Here is a 14,897-nt window from a genome sequence, read left to right as displayed (position 1 = left end):
GTTACAGCCACCATCATAAAGAACCTGTGCCTGTGCCTGTGCCTGAGTTGTGGTTAATCTTGTTCCTCGGGAGCCAAGAGACCTCTATATCCTCCAGAACTTCATTCCTCTGAGATCGGCAAGCTTAGTTGTTGCCTTCAGGCCCTAAAGGGGTCTTGACTCCCCTCTCTCTTTGACCTTGAGACTAATCAATGGAGGGAGTCAAGAAGACACTCAGCCCATTGTTAGATGGGGACACAGAAGAACAGTGAGTCCCTGGCTCACTGTGGCTGGTGTCCGGGTGCAGATTCCCAGTTCCCTGACAGACACTCAAAGTGCTTTTCCTTCCAACTTAGTTTTATTGTTGCCCTCATCTGACAGAAGCAACCAAAAGGAGGGATTACAGGGCTGGTGATTTCAGGAGGTTGGGTACCCAGATGCTTGGCCCCGGATGGTTGGGACGAGCATCAGTATAGAGGAGTGCATGGCTCATGGCTGACAGGAAGCCTTGGAGCTTCAGCAGGAAGGAGCCAAGTGACTTGTGACCCCAAGTGACCGAGATCCTTTATCTAAGCTATACCTTCCACAGGTCCACCAGCTGTATGCTCAAATGTGAGATCCATGGCTGGATTAAATCATCTTTGGAGGCAGAATACTGACTGCTACTTTCCAAACGCCCACTTTCCAAACACGGCTCCTCTCACCCCAGCCTAAGGGAGACACTTCACGTTCAAACCAGGATACTACCCTTGGAGTTTTGTCCTGGAGCTGTGGGCAGCACAGTTTGTTCTGGGCTCTCCCTGGCATGTGTCATAAAGAGCTCAACAACCAGTGTGTCCTTGGACTGATGTCATCGAGTGACTCAGCCAAACAGAGATGGTGTGTTGGGAAGGTGTGACTCAGCAAATAGAGATGAGGTATTGGGAAGTTGTGACTCAGCAAATAGAGATGGAGTGTTGGGAAGGTGTGACTCAGCAAATAGAGATGAGGTATTGGGAAGTCATGACTTAGCAAATGGAGATGAGGTACTGGGAAGTTGTGACTCAGCAAATGGAGCCAGTGGGGTTAAGAGGCATCTTTTAAAGACCAATCATTGTCACAGAAGTTTCGATAGAGAGATCTGGGGTCAGGGAAGAAGGGATTCTCAAATGGGTCTCTTCACCTTGTTTTCTACCTCTCCAGTCAGCCGCTGACATCGGGCAGATTCAGGAGCTACAGCTGCAGCTGGAAGAAGCCAAGAAGGAGAAACAGAAGCTGCGGGAGCAGGTATGAGCTCACAGCAGCCACTCTGTGAGAGAGGGTAGGACCTCTCTGTCCCCTCCAGATCACCCAGTCATCTGCTCAACTTTAGTCGTGTGCCAACTGAATCCAGAGAGTCCTAGTGGATGGAAACACAGATCCACATACTCTGGTCACAGATGCCTGCCCCTGCCCCACACACAGATGGTCCAGGCAACATTCAGTGAGAGCTTCTCCCTGTCCTTCTCTTTCTTCCTCTGAGAAATCATTCCCAAGAAGAAAGTATACCTGAGTCAGGGCCATACCACATTGCAAGCTCTTCCAGTTGAAGCCCAGATCCCTCTAAACCTCAGTACGACATTTTTTTACCCACAAACTTAATCAAAGCCCTGCTAAAGCTGATGTGCATGCCTGTCAGAATGGCCAGATCTCATTACACACATGGGCACTGACTCCCAACGAGCCAAAGATATAAGTATCTGTAAGCACCAGCTAGCTGCTGGCCTCCTGATGAAAAACGGAGAGATGGATGCTCAAGCAGGAACTGGCATGGTCAGGCTCATACCAACAGGAAGTAGGCTGTGAAGTTGTGCTCCCAGCTTCTTTTACTGTGGCTTCAGATGCAGGAGTTTCTCCCTAGCCAACTTGGCCCTTGGGAGAAGGGGGAGGGGGCAAAGAATGAACTACAAGAACCAGGATGTGTCACCTCAGCATCTGCTGCCCCAAGCGAGGCAGGGCCAGCATGCGGGTTAGCAGTGCTGCCCTGTGTGGACAGCCAACATGTATCAGTAGAGCAGAGGTGCCAAGGTAGGAGCCAGGGCTAGCACGTCGGTACCAGTGGTCTTCTCAATGTGCCTCCAGCTTCAGGTGGCTCAGCTTCGCATCCAGTACCTGGAGCAGTCCACTGTGGAACGCGCCATCGTCAGCAGACAGGAAGCCATCATCTGTGACCTGGAGAACAAGACCGAGTTCCAGAAGATTCAGATTAAAAGATTTGAGGTACCTAGAACTCAGGAGCCACTAGTGGCTGGAGCAGGGAGAGGTGTTCGAGTTCCACCTCTGCCAGTCATCAGTTGTTCTTGTCCCTCCCCTTTCTTTTTTCCCCCATGTTCTTGTCAGTACTTCCTTAAGCCACCCTGTGCTCTTCCACCTCCTCCTGTCTGTTCCTACCAGAAGTCCACCCCCCACCCCCACACTCTGTTTTTACCCTGACTCTCACACCCTTCTCTCCTGACTCCTCCTGTCTGCTGTCTTCCCTTTCCCTCTCCTTCTCTCCTCCTCTTCCCCTTCAGCCCTAGACTCCACAGCCCGCTCACCCGTTAGTCCATTGGTACAATTTTTCCCATCTCTGCCTATCTATTTATCTTCTCATACACTTCAAACTCTTTGTGGGCAGTTTCTTTCCCACCTCTCCATGGCACAGGTTGGTGCAGGGCAGACATATGAGCCCAGACACCCACAGCACAGAGCAGGACCTTGACTTTACAAGGTGGAGCCTTCCAGGGTGGAGAGCCCAAATGGCTGCAGGGATGAGGCCTGCACAGTAGGGCAGAACCCCAGTGGGCTTGGATGGGGTTTGTTGAGGACATCTTAAGCTGATCATCTCAGGGTGGGTTCGTGTCAGCTCTGTGGACCAAGGGAACAGAATATTTACAGAATTTACCTCCATTGTGGAAATCCTCCAGTCTGTGCCTAACATTTAGTGGTACTGCGGTGTGGAGTGGGGGTGGGGTAAGGACAGGTCTCTCCGTTAGAGTGAGCACATGGCACCTGGGAGGCAGACAGGCATTGATTGACACTTGCCTTGCCCCTCCTCTCAAAGTCTGTGTCCTCATTTCTCAGCAGCCCCTACCCTTTTTGCTCTGTCCCTCAGTCTGAAACTCTGCCACACCCAGGGACATGTGCTCTCTGATACAGCTGCTGTGGATAAACAGAAGACACTCGTGTTGACCTTCACTGTCAGGTTTTCCAAACAGTTCAAAAGACCACTCAGGCAGGAACCCTCCGGAACACTTGAAATGCTGGGCACTGTGTTTAACAGCTGCCTACCTCATGCAAGGTTCTGTGGAGTTGTTATTCAGCTCTAGCACAGACAGCTAATAGCAGGAAAGGAAAAACAGTGTTCACCAGTATCTAAATGAATTTAAATGTATTTAAATGTGTCTAAATGTATCTAAATGTAACAGAGTCCATGTCCCTGCTGCTGAGGGCTGGGTCACTGGAGATGCTGCATAATCCCTCTTTCTCCCTGTTTCCTCTGACAATCTCTGAAATGGAACCTCACAGGACAGCTTCCCTATGAATGACAGTGTCTGACCCTGAGTCTGCCTCCTCTATCCGTGGCTCCTAGAACCCTCAGCAAAGCTTGAAATAGTCACAGGGCTCTTGCTTCTGTCAACATGGTGCTGTTTGCCCACTGGGATCCCACAGACCGATGGGATCCAGGCTTGTTGGCTGCTTAATGAATCCGAATAGCCCTGGGGTATTTCCAGCATTCAAGGTGCCTGACAGTCTTTTGTCTTCATCTCTTCATTACTTCTGATGGGTTTCTGTCCCCAGGAAGGCAGAGCATGGAGGGTTGAGAGGAGTGTATCGAAGGCTCCCTTTCATAAACCCAGAAGTCAAAGGTTTGATTGGACTAATCTTTCTGGGGTGTCCCTCCACTTCTCAGACCTTGGGAGGCATGAGGTCACGGATTATCAGGCCCTCCTTCTGCAGCCCTGTTTGTGTCAGACTGTCTATGCCCAATGCCTAGCTTAGTGTGTTAGATGCTGGGAGCGTCCTGGGACACAGACACAGGAGCCCCCTCCCCACCCCCAGCCCAGCCCCACAATCACCTACTCTGGGCTAATAGTCAGGAAGAGGCAAAGGAAGGATTTGAACCCAGAGCCTCTCAGAGGTACATTCTCCATGCCTTAGTTCTTCCATGCCTCTCAATCCTTCTTATTTTCAAAGTGAATTTTTATTTTGGGAGCAGAAATCACAATTCTTTTTTCTTTTTCATTTTTGTTGTTGATTTGGTTTGTGGTTTTCATTTTTCTTTTACTTTTGAGAGTATAATATAATTAGATCATTTCTCCTTCCCTTTCCTTTCTCCATATCCTTCCAAGTATTCCTCCTTGCTCTTGTTCAAATTCATAGTTTTTATATCCATAGATGTATATACATACATATTTCTAAACATAACCTGACTGATCTGTAAAATCCTTCTGTGTATTTTTTCGGGTCTGACCATTTGATACTTGGTAACCAGTCAGCTCGTTTGATACTTGGTAACCAGTCAACTCGTTTGATACTTGGTAACCAGTCAGCTAGTTCTTCTCTGAGGAAGACTAGGAAACCACAGTTCTTAACTGGACCACTTGGCATAGACATGCAAGGGCCCAGTGAAGGATCTCATTTCCTTGAGACCTTCCTTTGGGCGCCTGGTTTTCCCAGGTGAGACCAACCATGCTCTCTGCCCCTCCCAGGTACTGGTCATCCGGCTTCGAGACAGTATGATTAAGATGGGTGAAGAGCTGTCTCGGGCTGTCAAGGCGGAGGCGCAGCAGAGAGAAAGCAGCCAATATTATCAGCAGCGCCTGGAGGAGCTGAAGGTGGAGATGCAGGAGCTAGTCCAGCGGGAGGAGGAAGCTAGCCGGCGCTGCATGGAACTGGTGAGGCCTGGCCCTGGTGGGCTCTTGTTCAGTCAAGCATTTGAGCTGGGGTAGGAGCTTCCTTTTAGGGGTTAGGACCACCTTCTTGATGGGAGACTCCAGGCTGCCCTCTTGGGCCTTTTGAGGTGGGTTACTAAGGAGAGAAAAGCAGATGCCGATGGGCTGAGAGACAGCACTACCATTGCCTGCAGGCTCTTGAGGTATATACAAAGCCCACCAAAAATCTTCTGCCAGAAGCATGCATACCCAGGCCAGTGTTCCCTGCTTCGTATGGCAAATGCCAAGGATAGGGTAGCCACTGGGTTATCAGGGTAACATCGAGGTATTCCTTGAAAGACCCAAGAAATGTTGAGGGAAGAATGTTATATTTATACCTACACATATGATAGGGAAGTGAGCTTTGGCTCATGTATCATCTAAAGTATAACCTGAAAATGATGGGAATCAGGGGACAAATCCAGCTATAATAGGGAATACAGCTCCTATAGATAGTACATAGAAGAAGTGGGCAATTGCATAGTATGTGTCATGAAGTACAACATCAAGTGAGGAGTTTGATCAAACAATTCTGGTTAGGACACTGACTGTAAATAGAGAAATAAAGCCTATGGCTTATAATATAGCTGGTGATCATTTAATATTACCGCCATGTAATATTACCGCTGTGTAATGTAGCAAGTCAGTCAAATACTTTCGTGCCAGTAGGAATAGCAATAATTATAGTAGCAGATGTAAAGTGAGCTCGTGTATCTACGTCTAGGCCTACTGTGAATATATGGTGTACTCATACAATAAATCCTAGGAAGCCAATGGATATTATAGCTCATACTATTCCCATATATCCGAATGGCTCTTTTTTTTTTTCCAGTGTAATAAGTAACTACATGTGAAATGATTTCAAATCCTGGGAGAATAAGAATATAAACTTCTGGGTGACTGAAGAGTGAAGGATCAGAATAAATGTTAATAAAGGATAGGCAACAAAGAGAGGGTAGCTCTGTATCTAACGTCCATCTTTCCTGATGACTCTGCACCCATCTCAGCCTACAAGGCTGGCAGCAACCACAGTGTGTAGAATGGGGATGCTGAGGCTTCAAGTGCTACCTGTGGTAAACGTGGATTTATTTATGGGCTTGGAGCAGAGACAGCAAATGTGGAACGTGAAAGAGGCTCCTAGAGAAGTCAGGGCTAAGCAAGCACAACGTTCCTGTTCTGAGGGAAGCGTTCCCTATGGGAATCCATATCCATTGGGAAGATGGGGAAACTGAGGCCCGGGGCTATCTAGCATGGCAAACGGAGGCTCAGAGAAGGACAGGTTCTTGCCTGTGGTCACACAGTCTGTAACTCTAGCCTACTGTATTAGTCACTCAGTCTCTTTATATCTGTGGACTGGACCAAGAACATTTTTTAATCTGTTTTCTGCCTTGTGGGGATTTCCTTCATCTTTTGATGTATTGTTCTAAGAATAGTTTCCCGCAGGGATCACAGAGCACATGAAAGCATCTGTCTTGGGGACAGGCACATTGAAGTATTCTGCAATTGGGGAGGGGCACCCAGCGCCCCTTTTATATAGCACCATCCAACATTCATGCAAGTGTACCGGTATCATGCCTCTCCCAGTCCCTGAGGTCTCCAAAGCGAGGTTGTTTCCCCCGCCTGTCTGTGCCTTCTGTCTGTGATAGGGCATACCCATGATCCTCCTCTGCAAATGAGCTTCTCAGGCCAGCATCCTCCACAGCCACGGTCCAGCTGTCAGCTCTACCCCTGACAGGCCAGCTGCCTAGGTGGTGACAGACGAGGTACCATACAAAGACTGAGGTCCCCAGACAAGTCCAGGTCTCTGACTGGAGTTTCCCCTCCTTCCCTGAGGGAGAGAAAGGCTTTCCTCCAGTTGACAAGCAGGGTTCATTAGCAGCCTACTTCCTATGCCACACCATGCCTGTGTCAGCGCCATGAGTTCCCTCCTAGCCTCCTTCTCCTCTGATGTCTTTGTTAGCTGGCCACACACACAGGCATACCAGCCTGTCAGCTTTTCTTCCCCTCTGTGCTGTCTCCCCTTCCAGTGTCCTGCCCTCTCCTCTTCTCCATTTTTCCCCCTCTGTGCCTTAGTTCCTAGGGTAATGTGCAGATCTCTAGAGACCCTCATATATTAGAAAGATTGGACAGATGTCACTGTCACAGATGCCTCGGGCAGTTTGGAACATCTCAGAGCAACCTCAAGATATGTCCACTGTGGATATAACAAACAACTGCAAACTAGGTGTGGTTAAAACCACAGAAATGGTCTCAAGTATTGTGGGGATCAGACTCTAAAATGGAGTGTGCCGGGTCACACTCACTTGGAGGAACCCCCTACCTAACCCTACCCCCTGCTGGGCTTTCCCTGCCTCCTGGTGGCTGCAGGTCCTAGCCAATGACAGCTGGCTGCAAAATCCTAGTCTGCACCTCCATCTCCAGACATTTTTTTTTTTTTTTTGCCTGAGAATTCAGGCCACATCTATCTCTGCACTTGTCAGGACAGCTACCTCTGGATTTTGAGCACACCCTAAGTGGAGATTGTGTTGATCCTGCAGATAAACCCACATTCTCAGCCCTGGGTGGACATGTGTCAGGGAAGGCCACTGGGGACCTCTTCCCCGAAGAGCAGGCTACACCCCTGTTCAGCTGCCATGTCCAGGGCATCTGGCATATCCCATGGTCTCTTTCGGGTTTCTGAGGTGAGCAAGGCCCACAGGGATAGGTTAAGCAGTCTGTATTGTTGACTTCCCCCTCTGTAACTATGACTGAGACAGCCTTAGTGGGCGGGGGTGGGGTGGGGGGGGAGGGCAGGGCTTATCATGACTAAAGTTTCCAGAGCTCTCAACCACGCCTCATGGCTGGGAAAAGCACAGGCTAGGAGCCATGCAGTCTGTGGCAGCAGAGGCTAGTGACGTTATCCTATCACATGGTGCACACTAGGGACAGAAAATACACAACTGAATCAAGGAGGGTTTTAACTTTCAAAGGCTGCCTCCAATAACCCTCAGCCCACCAGGCCCAGCAACTGAAAGGCTCAAAGTAGCGCCTCAAACTGGGCGTGCTCAGGAGCTCAAAACAGGAGCTCAGGCGAAGGTCATTTCCAATTCCAATCACCACACACAGCTTCTTGCTAAGAGAAGCTGTCCTCACCTTACCAGTATATTCTTGGCCTTTGGGCTTCCAGCACTCTGTAGCAGGAGGAAAGAAGTCTGGGCTCACACACCTGTTCATAGGCACAATAAGAAAGGGGGCGGTGGTCTCAAGGTCCCCCCTGTGCTGAAGCATGTAAAAGAAGACACTGGGACAGTAAATGGTTATTGTTGCTGAGGCTGGACACCCTGCTGTAGCATCCTGGCAACCTACCTAGGATTCTCAGAGAACTCATTACATCTGTTCTGGTCAAGGTCCAAGGCCAGGACCAGCATATCATCTCTCGTGTTTTCTCCTGGCATTCTGTGCAGAAGTTGGAGTTCTTGGTCTACTCATTCACCTTCAGTGTGTCTCCAGAGTGTCTACTATGCGTCACACCAGGCATGGGCATGCTAGGCATCCTCAACCAGCTCACACACATGAGATATGTAACTGTTACAGCTTGGGTCGTAGCCTTTCCAAGTCAAGGTGTAGTGGCAGGAAGTTAGATTGTTGAGGGTGGACATTGGGGTACCAGTCCCCTCCTGCTTTTCTCTTTGATGCTTGGTATCTGTAAGTTGAATAGCCACCTCCAATAGCACCTCTTGGCAGTACTCCAAAGCAGCAAGACGAGAGGCCACCTCTGAAACACGGAGCCGAAGTCCTTGTTATGTGTCTACTTCTGGTGCCTTCCTACAGCATCAGGAAGCTGGTTAACACTAGTGGACTTTACACAGATGCACTTTCCTCTGCAGGGACAGCTCACAACACTCATAGTCATGTCCTGCTTAGCACTAAATCCTCCTCCCATGTACATCATCACCGCCAGATCCATGTTCTAGAGCAGAGTATTGCGATCTGCACCCTCCATCATTAGAATTAAAGTCTCCCTGGAAGGAAGAAAAGTAATTTACCAACTTTATAATGCAAGTATTCGTCCTTCTATTCACATACCCACCCATCTACTCACCATCCACCCATCCATTCACCCACCCACCCATGCACCCATCTATCTACCCATCCACTCATCAATCCACTCACTTACCCACACATCCATCCATCCATCCATCTATCCATCCATCCATCCATCTATCCATCCATCCATTCATTCATACCTCCATCCATCCATCCACCTATCCACCCACCCACCCACCCATCCACCTATCCATCCACCCATCCATCCATCCACCAATGCACCCATCCATCCACCTATCCACCCACCCACCCATCCACCTATCCACCCACCCACCCATCCATCCACCAATGCACCCATCTATCCACTCATCCACTCATCCATCCATCCACCCATCCATTTATCTATTCATTCATCATCTACCTTCCCTCCCTCCCTCCTTCCCTCCCTCCCTCCATCACTGGTTCTCTCAATGAATGCTAGGTTTGTTGAGGTATTGACCATCATCTCTACCAAGCAGATGTGGCCCAGGGCAATAGCATCTGGGATGCCGGACCTGGGACTGATGACCTTGTGTGTCTAGCACTGAAGTCTTCCCTGTGATATCCCTGCCCTTTCAGTCTGGCCTGCTGAAAAATTACTCTACTGTAGAAGACCGAAAAGGATTCTAGGCTCCTGGGACCCTTGAGCTGCCACAACGATGTTGATGGATCTTCCGTTGGTGTCCCTTTCTGCCCGTCCCCAGCCAGCTCCATTTGTCACAGCTGGTGTTGGTTTAAAGGGCTGTGAGCTGTTGCATGTGGGTGATTGATCCCCCAGCTGGCTCACCAGCACGTCCAGATCAGTATCCATTACCCTACCAATGGAACTTCTCTGCCTGCAAAATAAGAAAAATGAGCTCTGACCATTAATTTTAGTGGATGTACTATTCCTGGCAACTCCAGGTGCCATTGTGGAGAGAAGAATTTTCTGGCTGTAAATCATTCAAGTTCCTTTGTCATTGGGGCACAAGAAGGCTCCTCTCTGGATTTATATTCTGTTGTTTTTCCATTGTCACAGAGCCCAGGAGAACCACCTTGGTCCCTAGACTGGGTATCTAGGGAAGTTAGGGTACCAATGGTGTTGAGCCACACACCCCTCGCTTCCATCCTGACATCCCTGTGGTGGAAACTATGCTCTTGGGGCTGTACACGGGTCTCCCAGGTCTGTACAAACTGTCAGTGTGCTTGGCTACTTGGTGTCCCCATACCCGTGTTCCTACACGGTGCAGGACTTACCTGTTCTTTATCGATATCTGATCTCTCATCTTGGTACACAGAAAGATTAGGCTTTGCTTGCTTCCTGTAAGAACAACTGGGTTAGTCACCACAGGAGTAGACTCTTGTGGAAGAAGCAGGTCTGGAAGCAGCCAGATGTCTCAGTGCATAGTGATGGCCTGATTTTGAGTCCCACATGGTAGACGGGAAGAGATGAATGACTCCTGAAGATTGCCCTCTGCTCTCCACAGGCTCCGCCTCACACAGCATTTTTAGTTAAAAGCTAGAGAATGACTGTTGTGTGCCTGGAGCATACCCAGGTCCCCTGAGGAAGAGACTGGTTTGGGGCTACAAGCCTGACTGCTCAGCCTTCCCCCTCTCATCTATCTCATCCCAGACCCTTCCCATCACACCAATGGAGACAGATTGTCTCCCTTCCCCACTCCCTCCCTCTGTCACTCATGGAACTGCTCTGACTTGTGTGAGGATCAATGTATAGATCCTATTGGGCTTTTATATTACCAAAACCTGGTTGTCCTAAGGCAGGAAAGGTCTACCGTGTCCCAGCTAAGGAGGTCAGAAGTCTGAAATCAAAGTGTCGGCAGGTCCACCCCCTGCCCCATAGGTTCCAGGAGGGACAGGGCAATCTTGTTCCTTGTCCAATGGTTCCAGGTGATCCTCAGCAGTTGGCTGCACCAGCTGGTCTCCACTTCTGTCCTCATATGACTTCCTCTTCTGTATTGACCCTGCGTGTCTTCTTCTGAGGCCAAACTCACTGAATTTATGGCCACAGCATTAGTGATCATTCATGTCACAGTGATCATTTGGCTCATGGCTTCGGGGGGTACAGTATGGTATGGAAGGTGTGGTAAAGAGCTGAGACGCAGAGGGCAAAATGGGGGCACTTAGGGATGATGTAGACCCTGATGACTGACTTCCTCTAGCTTGACCTCATCCCTGAGTTCTCAGAACCTCCTCAAATAGGGCCACCAGGAGCTTCCAAATTGTGAGCCCGTGGGGGACATTTCATACCCAAGCTGTGATGGGATTCTCACCCAACACCATCATTTCATTAATCACCTCTGTAAAGATCCCATTTCCAAACCAGGCTTCAGTGGATGTGAATGGGAAGGCAGGGCATCGCCTATCAGAAGGGACAGACCCAGGGATGCCTTAGCTCATACTGCATGGTCTGCTCTCACCTGTGAAGCACAGGTAAGAGCCCGCTAAATGACCGTGCAGATGAGAGAGATCAGAGTACAGAAATGCCGAATAGTAGCACACAGTAGATGCTCACTGGTTGCCGTTTGGTTTCTCCTTCTCACCTCAGACTCTGACCCTCGCCTTCCCTCTGATATAGTCTGCCACCTGCATGCTATATTTTCTATCCCACAAGGGATATGTCAGTTCAGGTCATGATTGTGGTGGCAGCTAGGGCTGGTGCTGTCCATTTTCCTCAAGCTGGGCTCTTTTCCCATCCTTTACTTTTTACTGGTAGAGGAACCCAGAGCCATCGAGGAAAGGTCTTTTCTCCTAAATGACAGAGTAAGAATTCGAACCCAGGCCTGAGTCTCTCAGGGATGATTTTCTGACTCCAACATCTTAGACCCATGGCATTTATTCATAGAAGCACATATTCAAAATAATGGAAAAGTTCTAAACTTTCATGGTTTAACTCAGGGTTTCCCAGCTGTGAGGGGCAGGGTGCTGTGCAGTACATTCTAACACAGTTAGCAGCTCCCCTGTCCTTTATCCGCTAGGAACAGACAGCATCCCTTGCTCCAAGCCATTACCATAAAAATGGCATTACCCATCATCCCAAAGAGGCAAAGTCACACACTATCTGATCAAATCCTCACAGTCGATGTTGGGATGTCCCATCTTACAGATGACTCAGTTGAGGCTCAGGGCAATGGAGTGCAGATCACAAGGCAGCTGGAAACAGAGCCCATGAGAAGAGAGGGTCTGGAAGAGAAAGGGGAGAAGCAAGTCCCTGCTCAGAGCAAAAGGACAGTAGCATCCTAGAGAACCCAGGGCTAAGCTTTCTGAGACCCAGCGGCAACCTCAGGATGGATTCAGATTCCGGGAGGGATTGAAAGCGTCTCTGTAGACTGTGTACTTTTAATAATGTTTAAATAAAACATGGGAGCATGGGTGTGATCTCCTCCCCACGTCTGGCTTGTCAGCACCCCGACTGGCTCATAAATAGTTAATGGACAGCCACTTACAGCTCTCCTCTGTTAAACCCAGCATCAATTTTATATGCCCATGAATTATGGATCTGCCATTGCTTAGGGGTGCGTTTTTCACCTTCAAATGGGAAAAATGAAAAGAGATTCAGGTCTTAAGGAAATGAGGGGCCTGGCCCCACCTCTGTGTCCATACATTTCCTTTAAGAAAAGTCTTCCCTGCATACAGTACATGGCTGGGTTGGTTCTCATAGTATCCACCAGACCTGGGGACAGAAACTGGAGAGTGCCTGACAGTACTCAGCTAGCTCTTCATGGAGGCATTTCCTGGCTTCTAGTGGCTGCCAATTCTCATGGTGTAAATTTCCCACCTGAAGCTGAGTACTCAGGGGAAGGGGGGGGAGGATGGAGGGGAAGGGGTACAGAAGGGGATCCAGGCACACAGGACACCATCATCCATCATTCCCCAACACAGAAAACAAACACAAACTCCCAAAGTGTGGATCACAGAGAAGCACCAGTAAAATCATCAAGAAATATGAGATTCATCTTTGTTTTTAATATAATTTTTTCATGGCCAATTCACATCATTTAATTTTTACTAATAGCTGTGTTTGACGCCTAGCTTGCAAAACTGCTGTCAGTTTGATAACAAGTCCTTGCCAGCTGTGAGGAGCCTGAGAGTCTCCCTGGAGCAGGGTCACTGGAATGGGGTGCCAGTGCTCCAGTTGCTGGGGAGTGGAAGGAGATAGGTGTAGAGTCAGATGGCTGTGGAATCAAATATCATGGCAAGTTGCCATGCCAGAAAACCTGAGTCCTAAGACTATAAACTAAGTGTAATCAGGGCTGGAGAGATCAGTGGGTAGAGCACTCACCATGCAGGTATAAGGACCAGACTTCTACCCTCAACACCAACAGAACAACCATCTGTGCATGGTGCTGTATACTTGTGGCTTCAATGTGTGGAGACAAGAGGATGTCAAGAGATTGCTGGCTATCCTGCCTAGCCTGACTGACAAGCTTTCAGTGACTGATGAACAGCCCCTAGAGAGCCATAAGCATGATTGATTCTAGGCATGCACACACACACACACAAAATACACATACATACAAGCATACACACATACACACAGACATGTCTACACAAAGCATACATACATTCACACACATTGACATGCACACACATGTATACACCTACACATACACATACAGAGTTGCAAGCATACACACAGAGAACATACACATACATGCAGCTATAAACATATGTGTATATATACATGTATATACAAGTGTATATATGTATGTATACATATACACACATGTATATATGTATATATACACATATATACACACATGTATAGACAATCATGGACATACATACACATACATACATACACACAGAGACATATACAGATATACAGACATATACACACAGAATCATACACACATACCAACATACACACAGAATCATACACACAGACATGGATACATATATACACACAGAAACATACACACACATGCACACAGAATCATACACATACATACCAACATAGACACACACTCACACATACATAAGCAATCAAGTACATACACATACATGCACAAACAGAGACATACTCACATGCACACAGAATCATACACATATATGCAGGCATACACACATACATACACACGTGCACACACACATACACTTTTATATGCACACAATCATCCACACACACCATTATACTAACAAAACCAAACACTGAAGCAGGTGATGCAGGCCACTCTCTCAGCCCTGCCCTGTGATTCCTACAGCCCCCCTTTTCTCTCCTTTGTCCTGTTCTGAGTCTGCCCACATCCAGGAAGAGCCTTGAGCAGCCCAGAGCCAGACCCCGTGCAGTGTTGGCATTTATTTTTGTTTCTTTATGTTGTTTTTGTGCTCAATGAGCCATGTGTCCAGTGTTCAGATTAGCACTCGGCCCCTCCTCGGCTGCCCCGAGCATCCACCAGCTCGGGGTTAAGGGCTCATTTTACAAAGCTCAGAGCATTCTCTGCTTGCAAATGTGAAGTCGAGCTCATAAAGATGAATTATTTGGAGTGAGAAGTGAAGTATTTAAAAAGTCATTCCATATGGAGGGCGTTTGGGGCCACAAGCCGGGTGTAAATAATGTACTTTACGGTCCCCCGGCTGGGAGGTGGTTTCCTAATTACTGCCCGTTAGCATTATCTCAGCGTAATCCAAATGGCCCAACACGTGTAAGGTTCAGGCTCAGCATTCTCAACTGATCCGCACTCTGCTCAGGCCTCTTGCACGCTCAGAGCTGGCAGGGCAGGGGTGGCAGTTCATACTCCATCTCTCCAGCCACCAAGATCTCTGGTTGTCCCCTTGGCCCCACAAACACTCCAACACCAAAGCAACTTGGTCTTAAAAGGGGATAAGGCCCTGGGTCCCCAGACTCCCGAATACTGCCACAATGTTTTGGTTGTTTTTTGTTGTTGTTGTTGTTTTGTTTCTTGGTTTTTTTTTTTTTTTCCC

General features: G+C 48.4%; 1 protein-coding gene across 1 annotated transcript in view; it reads left to right on the top strand.

Annotated features, from left to right (window-relative positions):
- Window positions 1-14,897, top strand: part of Myo18b (myosin XVIIIB) — a 209,156-nt gene that overhangs the window by 134,566 nt on the left and 59,693 nt on the right. Inside the window, exons 37-39 of the mRNA XM_031337427.1 lie at window positions 1,162-1,245; window positions 2,080-2,217; window positions 4,689-4,874. Coding sequence (XP_031193287.1) covers window positions 1,162-1,245; window positions 2,080-2,217; window positions 4,689-4,874 — 408 coding nt within the window. The remainder of the gene's footprint in view (window positions 1-1,161; window positions 1,246-2,079; window positions 2,218-4,688; window positions 4,875-14,897) is intronic.

Source organism: Mastomys coucha, unplaced genomic scaffold, assembly GCF_008632895.1.
Source record: "Mastomys coucha isolate ucsf_1 unplaced genomic scaffold, UCSF_Mcou_1 pScaffold22, whole genome shotgun sequence".
In the NCBI taxonomy this organism is placed as follows: Eukaryota; Metazoa; Chordata; class Mammalia; order Rodentia; family Muridae; genus Mastomys; species Mastomys coucha.
This window is presented reverse-complemented; position numbering and strand designations above follow the sequence as displayed.